The sequence below is a fragment of the Esox lucius genome, chromosome 5 (genome assembly GCF_011004845.1).
Source record: "Esox lucius isolate fEsoLuc1 chromosome 5, fEsoLuc1.pri, whole genome shotgun sequence".
Taxonomy (NCBI): Eukaryota; Metazoa; Chordata; class Actinopteri; order Esociformes; family Esocidae; genus Esox; species Esox lucius.
The window spans coordinates 18,502,753-18,516,554 of record NC_047573.1 but is presented as its reverse complement, the minus strand read 5'-3'; the positions used below and the strand labels follow the sequence as shown (position 1 = coordinate 18,516,554).

The following is a 13,802-nucleotide window of genomic DNA, read 5'->3' as shown; positions in this document are numbered from 1 at the left end:
TCCGGTTGTTGTCGTTTAGGGAATAAAACAAAACCCCATAGGGGGGGGGGGGGGGGGGCAGGGGTATTTTAACAAGATTTAGACGTACTTTCTTACCTGGTAAAACGGTGAACTACAAGTAAAAATGATTGCGGCACGAGCACATAAGCCAAGCAAGTAGAACCCCTCAAACTGACCCGACGTAATTCGAACGTGCACGTTGTCCAAGTTATGTAATGTTTTGAACCATAACTAAGATCTTGAACGCGGCTTTTAGTCATTACGCAACGTGGAGACCAGGAGTTAAAAGCGTTAACTTTTGGACTCACCGATGATCGTAAACTAAGCTTGAGTTAAAGAAACATTTTAGCCACCATGGCCGAGCAGCTAGTTGTTATAGGTAAAAATGAGGTTGAAGAATTTTTGCATTACAAAGATTTGATCCCACGCCTGGAGGTAGCTTTGGGTGAGTTTTCCAAACCAGACCGCGAAGACATCCAGCCGGTTCGCTGTACCGTCCCGCTACAACGATACAATGGGTATGTTTGTTCGTTCATTCGCCTTTTGATCGTTCTCGGGAGAAGTAGTGATAAAGTGTTCCTGACAGATTCCTGGGACTGATGCCTGCTTATTTGGCGCATGAAGACTTCCTGTGTACAAAGATGGTGTGTTTCTACAAGCGGGAGAGTGGGTCAAATCTGCCATCAACTCGAGCCACAGTCCTGCTAATCGATCCTGAGTATGGGAATGTCAACGCTGTACGTGTAACTGATCATTGATTAGTGACGATCCATTTATCATTTCCATCTCCTGTTAAAAACAGTCAACGAAGATTCATTAAACCGCTGGTTATAATGAGTAACAATTCAGCGGACATTTGCCGGTGTTAATGCTCCAATCTAACTATTTTGGTCTGCAGGTCATGGATGGGGATGTCATCACAGCCAAAAGGACAGCAGCTGTGTCTGCTATTTCTGCTAAAGTAGGACTCTCCACTTCACATATGGCATTCATACACTTAATTGCTGCGATTCCTCACCCCCTTCAACAAACGTAACTTTCTTTATCCAGCTGTTAATGCCAGCCAAGTCGGAGGTATTCACCATATTGGGATCTGGCCATCAGGCCCTCAGCCACTACAACGTCTTCACAGAGACCTTCTCCTTTAAACAGGTACCAATCAAATGTATTTATAAAGCCCTTTTTACAACAGCAGTTGTCACAAAGTGCTTTACAGAGACACCTGGCCTTAAACCCCATGGAGCAAACAACAGTAGTGTTGAATTTCAGTGGCTAGGAAAAACTCCCTAAGAAGGTACCAGCGGGATGTGGTCTTTCTGAATGGATGTTAGTGACCCACTGCTGTAATGTTGCAATATTTCAATTCACACTGTTCAGCAGAAACTCTTATCCAGAGTGAATTTCAGTGGTGAGTGTATATATTTTCATGTATCTTCTATACTGGCCCCTTGCGGGAATCAACCCTGGTGTTGTAACCATCTGAGCTACATGGCACACCTGACATGAGAAAATCTGAAAGGCGCATTGTCTCTCATGTGTCCCTGTTCTACAGGTCCGTGTGTGGAGCTGGAGAAGGGAGTCGTCGGAGAGGTTTGCCCAGGCCGCCCTGGGTCCTGTGACCGTGTGTGAGTCCGTAGAGGAGGCAGTGAATGGGGCAGACGTCATAGTCACCGCGACTCGGGCCACTGAACCAGTGCTCTTTGGCCAGTGGGTTAAGCCAGGTGCCCACGTGGCAGGTGAGACCTCTGACTGAAGACAACAGTGCCATGTTGTTTTGATGAGTGAAGATTACATACACCCTGCTCTCTCCTGCCGTATTACATACACCCTGCTCTCTCCTACCGTATTACATACACCCTGCTCTCTCCTACCGTATTACATACACCCTGCTCTCCCCTACCGTATTACATACACCCTGCTCTCTCCTACCGTATTACATACACCCTGCTCTCTCCTACCGTATTACATACACCCTGCTCTCCCCTGCCGTATTACATACACCCTGCTCTCTCCTGCCGTATTACATACACCCTGCTCTCTCCTACCGTATTACATACACCCTGCTCTCTCCTACCGTATTACATACACCCTGCTCTCTCCTACCGTATTACATACACCCTGCTCTCTCCTACCGTATTACATACACCCTGCTCTCCCCTACCATATTACATACACCCTGCTCTCCCCTACCGTATTACATACACCCTGCTCTCCCCTACCATATTACATACACCCTGCTCTCTCCTGCCATATTACATACACCCTGCTCTCTCCTACCATATTACATACACCCTGCCATATTCTAGTCTTGTAATATCAATGCAGTGTGTGAGAGCAGACTTGCTGAAAAAGATCCTAACATACCAGCCTGTCATGTCCTACCTGGACAGCCTGGGTGCTTCCTTGTAGCTCTGGTATTCAGTCTCAGACATACTAACAGGTAGTGTATGAACTTTGTATTGCAGGTCAGTCTTAAACCAAGGCATTGCCAGTAGAGCGGTAGTGCTGTTTTAGCTGTCACATGGAGTATGAAGGATGAGCTCCCTGTAACCCAAGTGTCTAGACATCTGTCACGGTTGAATGTACTTAATTATTTAGATGTAATTTCATGGATTGAGATGAAGTAGTGTGTGTTTGTCAGCTGTGGGGGCCTGTAGGCCTGATTGGCGGGAGCTGGATGATGTGTTGATGAGCAAGGCAGAGGTGTATGTGGACAGCAGAGAGGGAGCTGCAGCAGAGTCAGGAGAAGTCATCCTGTCTGGGGTAGGTGGTGAAACTTGGCATTTATTATGTGGGTTTCTCCCCGCTGTACCTACAGAATGGAATATTAGTTTATTAAGCGCATTCCAACTGGAGTATAATGTGCTTTGCTAATTATTTTGTATGCTAATGAATACTGTCGCTAGGCCAAAGTATTTGCAGAGCTTGGAGAGGTTCTCAATGGAACAAGACCTGCCCAGAGAGAGAAGACAACTGTATTTAAATCCCTTGGTAGGTTGTCTTCCGTTATGCTTTAATCACATGAAATAAGCATTCCCAAACTGATTCCACCACCTATTTGACGTTCAATACATTTTGAACCCCCCCTCCCCAGTTTTTACAGCTTGCGTAAGCCACCCACAAGAGGCTGAGGCTCATTTCGACTAGGTTGAGGATCCCTGTGTTTTAGAATTTGATTTGTTTGTCAACAACAGGAATGGGGATTCAAGATGCAGTGGCTGCCAAACTTGTGTTTGAACAGTGGAAGCGTCATCACTGAAGAGACGTGACGATGGATGCGACTGATCACTTCAGTTCCCAGCAGTTCTGTGTGCATGGGAAGATGTTCACACTTAACCCATTCATACACCGGCCCAGCCAAGTGAAAACAGAAGGTTTAAAATGAATGAATTTATTGGCTTAAAAAAAATAATCAGCAGATTAACTACTTTATCATGTCATAATAAAACCACATTTATCCAGAAAGAGAAACCGATTATCATTGAATTCATTGTGCTGTTGAATCACAGGCAATACCGTAGAACAGTGTCACTCTCCCACACACATTGATCATTGCTCAATCAAAATAGAGATTACTTGGAAAATAGTCACTTGTAGGTATATCTCTGAACTACCGTATATTGTTAATACAGCAATTAAAAGCTACAGTATAACAAAAACAGCATGGTCAGTTACAACTTTTTGAATGCTATTCAACTGTGAGATACAGTAATAGATGTGACGACAAAGCACACTAACATCTTCACAGCATCATGATGTTAATGACACCAAAACTTGGTAACTTGAAGTCAGCGACAACTACCTTTTGAGTAGCAAGCAAACACCATATTCTTCACACCCAAACTATACTGTTGTACACGAGTGGCTAGATTCTATTGTGTAACAAACAAGGCCTATAACAAAAAGGTTACAGCGCACGCTGGTGTCTGGAGTGTGAAGCTGGCGGATTACACAGTACATTTCCATGACTGACAATACTTGTACTGGATGCATTTTGTGTTTATATACAAAAACACTCAGTTTGTGAAGCCGTTGTTTAATTCAACACGAGGGTTCACTCTTAATTGGTCTTCCAGACTAACAGGTATGTAGTCTAGATCACTGAATGCAAAATAGTGGATATTTTCTTAGATTAAGACGGGAGCACCAAGCACTGGAAGTGGTTATTTAGATTAAACTAATAAAAATTTAATCCATGTAGATGTAAAGTGTTCGCTATCGTCCATTACTGACATTGTTTTGACAATATATTTGAGGGTGGATGAAATCCATCTGTGGCCTATATTCACGGTATCTGCATAGAGTATGATAAGAATTTAGCAGCTACTTCCACAACACTAATTATTTTGAGTTTGCTGATTTATTTGAACTATAAGCAGTTGTTTAAAGATTAAGCAAATGACTGTTGCACATAGAGAAAACGCAAGAATTAACAACAAGAAATTAATTACATTAAGTGTACATAAAGCTTCTAGAAAGTAGTGACCGTTATGTGCGGTATGAATTTTGGCAACACCTCAATTCTACACAATTAATTGAAATCTGTAAACAAACAATATGGACTCTTAAGAAGAGTGGAAAAGACTGAAATTGAAAAGAGCAATTAGTATCATCTTCCAGGAACTTTTTTTTTAAGTTAACATTTTAGAAGGCAGCAGGAATTTCTTAGTGTAGGGGAAAAGCAGGGCTTTGCCCAAACCCCATCTTCCTAGAGCTGACGAAGAGTTAATTCTACGATTCGTATGATAAAAATCAATCATATTTTAAAGTAGCACGTACTAATTACAATATGAGAGAAAAAATGACATCTTGATACATATGCTTTTGTAGAATCCTCCCTCTTCCCCCTAAAACACTCCCACACCATCTACATCCTCCCCCTAACCTACAGGTGAGCTCAGACTGCAGAGACGTACTTCCTACTTCCTGTGTGTGGCATTTAGAGTAGCGAGCACTTCCTCTTCTTCTTCTTGACTGGCGGGGGGCACAGGACAGCCCGGATGGCCTCATCAAACACTGTCTTAAGGCCACGCTGTGTCAAGGCTGAGCATTCCAGGTACTTCACAGCTCCTGTGGGGGACAGAAGACCGTAGTCAAAATCACAGCAAATGGGGATTTCAATCAAACTCCTCAAATGGCCAATAGATATTACAAACTTGGCCATACAGCTTTAGCCATGGAGAAACTCCATTGTAACAGTGGTGTCGTACAGTAATAAGCTTAATTCACACCCAGGAATCCAGAGCCAAAATGACTACTGATATGAAGGTAAGCCAGAACACCCTAACAAGCCTCCTGTCTCTGTGGCTTGGGGCCAATCATGTACACGGGCACCTCCTGGACGGGACACCGTTTGTGTCAGTAAACTAACCAATCTCTTTGGCCATGGCCAGGCCCTGGGGGTAGGTGATGGGGGTGAGTTTCTTCTCCTTCAGCTTTTCTATGGTGTCCTTGTCGTCTCTGAGATCCAGCTTGGTGCCCACCAGGATGATGGGGGTGTTGGGGCAGTGGTGTCTCACCTCCGGGTACCACTGTGAAGGATATAGACAGGACAGTCAGGATGGGGAGAGGACAAATAAAAAGTCCATAGATTAGTTGTGTTGAGGATGTCGAAAATCCAATGATGAGACTAAAAGGTTAAGACAAAAACAAAGAAGCAACAATGGCCCACCTTGGCACGGACGTTTTCAAACGAGGCGGGACTCACGAGAGAGAAGCAGATCAAAAACACATCCTGTTGGCCAGGAAACAAACAGACTTATTTATAAAAGTACAAAATTACATGATCAACCTGGTAAAATGCAGTTACAATTCATAGATATCAATGTTGTAGTGTAGTAAAAACAAACCATACATGACTAAGCGAGTTCATGAACCAGTCCTTAAATCACTGCCATACAACTTTATTGCCATTGTCTAGGAGGATATTGTTTCCGGGAACACTGATGTTTGTTATTTGGTGGAACGAGTCAGAGAGCCAGTATGTAGGGCAGACAAAGAGACAGAGCCTCCTTTCACTTCCTTAACGCCTGCTCCAGACATAGTTGGTACTGTCATAATACACACTCACTGTTGTCTCAGTTTCATATACAGCCTACAAATGCTCCAAGTTGGCAACAAGCTGCATGAATTATTTCCCTAACAACTGAATAAAATGTCAAAGGATTGTTTCTTTATGCAGAGCTGAGAGAAATCCACTGTTTTTATTGAGTAATAACTGCAGCTGCCTTTAAGACACTTCATCTTCATTGTGGACACTTGTAACCTATAGCAGACATAGTAAAACAATTTTACCGTCTGTGGATACGACAGAGGTCGGAGTCTGTCGTAGTCTTCTTGTCCTGCTGTATCCCAGAGACCCAGATTCACTGGTTTCCCATCTACCATCACATTGGCAGAGTAGTTGTCAAAGCTGGAGAGGGTATAACTTGTTAAACCTCAGTGCCATTAGATGTGATCAGCATAGTAAATTAATGAAAGTTACTGGAAATCTAATGATTAAACAGGTTCCACATACACTGAACAAAGACAACATAACAGTTGAAGTGCTGGTCCCATGTTTAATTATATGGAATAAAATATCCCAGAATCTTTCCTTACAGACATCTGTGTTCCCATTCATTTGAAATTCATTGTTTTTTCTTCAGTATAAAGTTGAAATATGTATCCAGCTAAAACAACACAGCTGATAATGAAATTGGTGCTAATTATTATTATTTGGCCTGGTGTGTGGGGGAACACTGGAAACTGTACTTACACTGTGGGAATGTATTCACCAGGGAATGCATTGGTGGTGTAGCTGATGAGTAGGCATGTTTTACCCACAGCACTAAAGAAGAAAGACAGGAGGGGTAAGGAATGTAAATAAACCACCTTGCTTCAGTTTAATTTGTGTCAAGTTGAAACTGAAAGGAAATGGTTCTAAGTAGGCAACTTGAGACAATGTGTTAAACTGGATCATCTCCATATTATCTAATATGACTAAGGGAAGCCTTGTTGTATTCTGATGTTGGGGCTTCTCTAGAATAGGGACATGGTACCTACACATAGGCTGAAATAAGATTGAATGGAGATTTGGATTTACTGAAATATATTCTACAGAGGATCATTATCTGGCATAATTATAATAAGTTCTCAATAACACAAATGGCAGTAAATGACCGGATTCTGACCTGCCCATTTTACCCACGAAGTACCCCATGTGCATTATACCACTAAGCCCGTGTTTCCTCAAGTAGCCCCATAAGGCCAAGTATCCTACGGTCAGGGTCCTAGTAACCCTGGTTGGAAACCACTGCGCCAGTCTGTGGCTTGTTGCAGTAAAGCAAAATCGGTTATTATGAAGACAACATTGAATGTTGCAGTACAATCGGAATTCCTATTTTGACAGCTTGATTGTTTAAAAAAATAAATAAAAATAATAACAATACACCGCTATTGAATGTGAGGTGAGACTATTGTAATACCACGAAGACTCAGGTAGCTACTGAGACAATGAATACTACCACAGCTAGTCCTCGCGTTAACCACCTAACAGTGATTGCTATGAATGGGTAAGATAACTAGAAATAATTTATAAAAATCTACTGTACTTACTTTGTCAGCTACTGTACTTTGTCTAGGTAGCTAGAAAATAAGGTCTATACATACTCGCGACATGTTAGATTTTAATTCAGCATTCTTGTTTACTCAAACAGTAAACAAGAATGCGGAATGCGGCGTAGTTAGCTAGCAAGGTACAGTGTGCTGATAGTATCGGCATGTAGCAATTAGCTAACATTAAGCCATGTTACTGTAGCACGCCACAAAAACTTTTAACACTAACAGCGCATTACCCACAAATGTAACTTACCTAGTAACTCTATCTCGCTAAACACAGTGACAACAGTTGTCATTTCCGTTAAGCTATCAAGCAAACTATGTAATACCGAGGAAAAACGTATATTTGATCATATATTATTTATCATGATGTACATTGAAAGACCATAACTTATAAAATCGAATTATACAAATGCAAGCTCAACTCACCCGTCCCCCACCACAACACACTTGATGGCCTGCATCTGACGCCTCCCTAAACTAGCTAGCAAACTGGCTAGCTACAATTGTAGCTTCTCGGTTAGCTGGTAAATCACTCTTTTGTTGTTTGAACTTGTTTTCCCGATGGGGAAAAAACAGGTTTGAAGACTCGATTGGAGGGCCTAATTCGCGATAGTTTGTAAAGTATGAAAAATTCTTTAAATCACTGTCCTCGGTATTAACTTCGTGAAATTCCAAACTTGGAAAACAGCAGCCACCACCCAAAAAAATCTCTGCTGCTAAGCTTGAAAAAACGCCCTTAGACAACGGAAGCTGAAGCTCCCATTCCACGCAAGTCATTTCCGTTTACGGTAGATGGGATAAAGGAATTTCCGAAGGGGTGTGAATCATCCCCACCTAGCGGTAAGATTGTGGTCAGAACTAGTTCAGTTTCTGAACATTAGAGGTCAGTATTCTCTCATCAGTTCAATACTATAAAGCGGCTCCAAATGTGTGAACCTTTTCAGGGACTGAAATCAGAGACATTTTATTCAATATGCCATAATCTGATGCATTATTTACGTCGCTATTGGCATTACACAGATTGCAAGGATGTTCTCCCCTCAGAGTTGCTTACTATCAACAATAACTAAGTTGTATGAAAGTTGCTTATTGTGATTGCAGCCTAAGACAGGCAGGCTGGTAAGCTATCGAATGTGCTGTTTCTGTGGGCAAGAAAAAATGCAACACTTCAGGGCCAGCAGGGAAATAGGCTCTAAACATGGTGAGCTAGGCAACTGAATACCAATTAAGGCCGGGGCCTGTGATCTGGGTGAGAGAGGACTGCAATCATTGATTAAAGCAGGGTAGGATAGGCCTACCCCAGCCTGGGAGAGCAACAAACCAAGGGACAACTAAAGTATTACACTGTGGACCTGGCATATTTGAAGACGGGGGAATTGCAATAAACCTGGAGTCTGGGAACCGAGGTCAGAAAGGTGTAAACCTAAAACTAGGATCTGACACTGAAGGCAGTTCACAAGCATAAACTGAAATCCTACCGAATGGAGTGGGACAGACACAATCCCTACCAGGTTTGCAGGGAACACTTGACTGTCTACCTAAGGGTCAGGAAGTTCTTGGTCCTATCTGAAGGGCAGGCAACCCTTGGCCTATCAGACGGATAGGAAAATGAAAACCTACAAACGAAGAGTAAAGTCCATCTGGTTTTTATCTTGGCCAACCTTGGACTTAGGGTAAAGAATGACTTAGAGAACAAGGTCTTCATACATATCACTGTATAGGAGCAAAGTAAGTGAAAAGTCGGTCAGCAAATACATTATTTTGTATTTCACAGCATGCGCTCTAACCAGAAGTGTGCAGAGCGAAGCCCTAATCAAGGGAGTCCAAGACCTGATTGGTTTTATTGGCTGGTGATTAATTTGCCTGAAGGCCAATCAGATTAAAGGACTGGTCTTTTCTTACGACTGTTGATTAGCCATCGTGAGAGCCATCTCTCCTTCCATCCTCTCTCCACTCCGCTTCCCCTCTCATCAACAGAACTATGAAATTGGTTCGAGTTCATTGTTAATTAATCAGTGTCTCCATGGTAACTCCAACCCTGTCCCTCCAACGTCTCTCGCCTACCCTCATGTATTTATACCCCTCATCCCGGAAGAAAGCTGGAAGGATTATGTTATTGGGGTATTTGGAACGGAATGGTACAGTAATGTGATAAGCAACAATATTAAGTGGTGGATAAAAGCATAGGAAATGAATTAGTGTGGGATAAACAGGTTTGTTACAGAGACTGTGGTCCAACAGTAGCACTAACACACGTATCTCAGTGGTAGATGTTTCGCTCAAAAAGCTATGGAAAGCAAATTAATACAGGGGATGCATATCAGGGAGATAAAAATGAAGTAATATAGGCATGACATCTGATATGTTAACTGCAGTATAGCCCAGATGCACATGTTCTGCTGGCGCTATGGTAAATGAATAAAAACACACCAATTAGGGAGTCTCGTTGTCATGGTTCATAGAAGCAGTGCGGAAATTGTAGCTCTGTCTCTCTCTCTCTCCAAGCTAACGATCGTAGTAGTTATTTTTTTCTCACTGAATTATCTCACACCGAATCATCTGACATTATGTCTCAGAATCATCTCTCCATGACCACGATCATAGCATGAAAGGGCATTTGCGTTACAGCTAGATCGCCCGTCTGTGGATAATCACTATGCAAATGCTGGGCATTTGTGCAGTCCTTTACACCATGCTATACCATAAAGAGCCTGGTTGAGATTTTAAAATGCTATAGGAGTCAATAGAACATTGGGATCTTCTGACAGATGTATGGTAAAGAGGACATCATGAAACCACTGAAATCCTTTTGAGATCCTGGAAAAGTGTGAAATGACCCTGACCCCCTCCAACATACTAGGGATAAAATGACCCTGACCCCCTCCAACATACAATACAAACCTACGCTGTTGCCTGTAGAAGATCGAGTCCAGCCAAGCCGTCTATAAACTGACTGCCTTCTGAAAAGCACACAGTATAAAGACAGCTCGGTCGACACTTGTTCTACCACACCATACATACACACCAGGAATGTTGTCTTTGTGTCTCAAATTAACTTCTCTCATCTCAAATTAACTTCTCTTCCATCTTTGCATTCCTTTGACAAACCTCCTCTAGGTATCCCCACTGCTGGTTAGTTAATTCATTATGGAATTTTCTCCAAGGCTGGAAGAAGGGTTCCACGCTGTTAATGAGATGTCTTTTTTGTTGGCCTGGGGTTTGCAGTAACTTATGAAAGTACATGACAATTGGTCTGTTCATGTGAGAAAGTAAACTTTCCACTGTTGTGCTGGAAGTATAAAATGTATCAACCAGCAGCAGTTATTTTGTGCTGCATTATATATCCACAATTGAAATACTCCCAGCCAACGATTCAGTAATGCCTGAGATCAGACCCACTTATTACAGTAGAAGGAATGTTCCTCTTTGGGGCAGCATGGGAGGTGTCCTTTTCTAAAGACTTCTTCAGCGCTAGGTCTATGGTCACCGCATTAAGTCAGACTCATTCAGAGAAGGAAGGATGTCCCACACATTTTCCTTTTTCCTCCAACTGTCTCCCACTCCCTGATCTGACCGCTTCACCCTCTCCCCCCCTCTGTGAGAAAGGAAGCTCATTAGGTTAATGTGACGACGTGTGGTGTACTGCAGTGGTTGTCTAACAGCTTCACATCCGGACCAGAATCGAGCATGCTTGTCTTGGTCACAACACAATATCTTACATGGCATTTTGTTGCCATTCAGAGGCGTCGCTATGATCACAATACAGTCCGTGCTTAGCCCCCGAACGACCAGCCCTAAAGATGCCACTGTTGCCATTATATGCAAATGCGTAGCAAGAATATATATGTCAATGAGATACGCGTGGTGCTTGTATAACACATTTACCTTTGTGTCATTGAGCAGCAGATCAATTTACAGAAGTGATTGCATATATTTGTAAACTTTTTTCATGCTGGTCCACCATGGGAATCAAAACCTAGCATTGCGCTCGCTGTTCTCTTACCAAAGGAGCTAAGTGGGACTTAGTGGGAGTTTTTGGAGCTTTATTTCAGCATAGTGCAACTATTTACAACAAAGTTCTATTAGGGTCTAAATTCACCTGTACTGCCCATCTGCCCATACATTTTAGAGGTGGCTGGGTTCGGGTGTGTCGAGGCAGGTGTGGGCAGGAATGTAATACTGGTCAATTATGACAATCTTTCCCATAAAGACTTACAGGACTTTGCTTCTCTCCCAATTTGGTGCTGTTGGGATTATGGAAATGCCACATCACAAAATCTCCCCAACAGGTTTGGGAGTGTTAAGGACTGAGACGTGTCCTCCGATGCACATCTCACTAAGCCGTTTTGCTTCTTATCATGCTGCTTCACCCTGGAAGTACTAGCTGGCCTATACACGCTGAAAATATGTTGCATTCTCCACCTTTTGACCATGGTGGAGCAGGCAGTCACCCAACCTACAAAAAGGCGGCACTCGAGCTGAACGAGACATGACATCCCACTTTACTACGGTCAGCAAGTTGTACTGTGAGGTAGATCCCTGGGTAGGTAGATCCCTGGGACTGATTTGAATGATTTAGCCAACCCAACAGCTCAATCGTGAGGGGGAGAGGTGAAGTCAACCACTACCTCCGCACTTTAATCGGTGTTAAGTTATTTTGACTGAACCAGGCCACAATCCAGTCGACCTCAACATGGTACATGTACTCATTGCCCTCAATAATGACACCAACCAGAGTCATATAATCTGCATACTTGAGTTAGACAAACATTCTTGAAAATACGTTTCTTTTTGATAAGTGAATTGAGTAGGGGGAGTTCCTTGCTGTGCTCTAGTCCAGAGGGATGAAGATATTAAGGCATAAAGTCTGAAATGTGCTTGCCCATATTTATGTGAAGCAGATTATCTGTTGGGAAGTCAGTGATCCCCTGGCTGACGGAGCTGGACACTGACAGTGTTTGTCTTCTATCTAGTAGTTATGGCATGATGGTGCTGAACGCAGAGCCAATGTCCACACGCAGTATCCTTGCATCCTCAATTACGCTAAGATTATAGCATCGTGCACAGACCGGTTGTTTCTGTAGGCAAACTGCAAGTGTGTTGAGGGCGGTGGTAGAGATAGTATTGAGATGAAGCAGGGCCAGGCCCTCGAACGTTTTTACGATGAGATAGGTGAGTTCTACAGGTGTTTTTCAGCACAGGAACGAGGACTGAAGGATTTGAAACAGGCAGGGACACTGCACTGATCTACAGACAGAATTTGCTTTTGAAAACACAAGAGCTAGCTGGTCAAGGGTGGTTAGAGTACTGCCGGGGAGAACTTGTTGCGACCCACCAGTTGACCCACCTTGTTGTGACCACCACTGGCAGTTTGGCGATCAGTCTGCAAGCATACACATTCATGTTTTTATTTAATTTTAGTATGAGTTTCTTCTACCCAAAACAACACTATAAAAAACTACACTGTATATCTAATGAATGTGGATGTTGATGGAGAACGAGTCAGCTGGTTCACAGGTCTTTCAGGTGGCGTTCTATTGTAGCACCAAGCTACTGTAGGTTCAAACCTTGACTATATCACTGGCTGACGAGTGGCTGGAAAGCCCCATGCGCAAAACACAATCAGGCAGCATTGCCAGGGAAGGTGTTGTCAGGGATTTCCTGCTCTCACCAGACTCCTGCAGGCGCCCTGAGGCCCCTGTAAGGCTAACTGGGACCGCCAGGTGAGTGCACATTCCTTCACACATGTTGACCCACATGATGAGCTGTGTGGAAATGAAAGGCACAATAGCTTGGAATACAGTGCTCAAAGTATTTCCTGGACGAATTCGTAGGACTCATCCATTTTTTATTTTAGACTCTTACATCACATGGGTGTTCCTATATCCTCTGAAATGTTCCGGTAACCTCTGACATCATGTGAATGTTCTTTTAGCCTCGGATTGAAAGCAAATCACATTACGTTGGAATGTTTGGGTGAAGGGAGGCTTGTAAGTCAAAATACATTATTTCATAAACCCATAAAAATAAAGTAATTTGAAATGAACACGTTACTGTGTGACTGGGGCTGGTCAGATACAGCTATATTTTAACAGCAGTGGCAATGAATGAGACATTTTAAATTAAATTCAAAGAAAGAGCAGACATTCTTTCAGGTTCTTTACACAATCCACACACACCTACATTTTTCAAGGGAAACA

General features: G+C 42.8%; 2 protein-coding genes across 3 annotated transcripts; one reads left to right on the top strand and one right to left on the bottom strand.

Moving 5' to 3' along the window:
- Positions 1-98: 98 nt before the first annotated feature.
- crym (crystallin, mu) lies at positions 99-3,385 on the top strand. Its single transcript, XM_010905953.5, has 8 exons — positions 99-518; positions 587-737; positions 899-961; positions 1,051-1,152; positions 1,553-1,736; positions 2,642-2,763; positions 2,907-2,991; positions 3,195-3,385. Exons 1-8 carry the CDS (start codon positions 355-357, stop codon positions 3,257-3,259), a joined length of 936 nt encoding a protein of 311 aa, XP_010904255.2. The 5' UTR covers positions 99-354; the 3' UTR covers positions 3,260-3,385.
- LOC105031492 (Rac family small GTPase 1) lies at positions 2,724-8,357 on the bottom strand. Of its 2 annotated transcripts, XM_010905969.3 has the most exons (7): positions 8,029-8,357; positions 6,758-6,829; positions 6,295-6,412; positions 5,672-5,734; positions 5,372-5,531; positions 4,917-5,070; positions 2,724-2,812 (listed from the first exon to the last, which is right to left on the bottom strand). In XM_010905969.3, the coding sequence occupies exons 1-6, from the start codon at positions 8,061-8,063 to the stop codon at positions 4,940-4,942; spliced, it is 579 nt and encodes a 192-aa protein (XP_010904271.1). In that variant the 5' UTR covers positions 8,064-8,357; the 3' UTR covers positions 2,724-2,812; positions 4,917-4,939. The 2 variants fall into 2 exon arrangements, with proteins under 2 accessions (XP_010904271.1, XP_010904265.1); XM_010905963.4 differs by lacking the exon at positions 2,724-2,812 and having other exon boundaries at positions 3,376-5,070.
- Between the last annotated feature and the right edge of the window lie 5,445 nt (positions 8,358-13,802).

Coding starts and splice junctions, on each gene's coding strand:
- crym (XM_010905953.5), top strand. CDS start 355: ATGGCCGAGCAGCTAGTTGTTATAGGTAAAAATGAGGTTGAAGAATTT. Junction 962..1,050: donor TGTCTGCTATTTCTGCTAAA/GTAGGACTCTCC, acceptor TTCTTTATCCAG/CTGTTAATGCCAGCCAAGTC. Junction 2,992..3,194: donor AACTGTATTTAAATCCCTTG/GTAGGTTGTCTT, acceptor TGTCAACAACAG/GAATGGGGATTCAAGATGCA.
- LOC105031492 (XM_010905969.3), bottom strand. CDS start 8,063: ATGCAGGCCATCAAGTGTGTTGTGGTGGGGGACGG. Junction 6,830..8,028: donor TGTGTTGTGGTGGGGGACGG/GTGAGTTGAGCT, acceptor TTTCTTCTTTAG/TGCTGTGGGTAAAACATGCC. Junction 6,413..6,757: donor GGTGAATACATTCCCACAGT/GTAAGTACAGTT, acceptor TACCCTCTCCAG/CTTTGACAACTACTCTGCCA.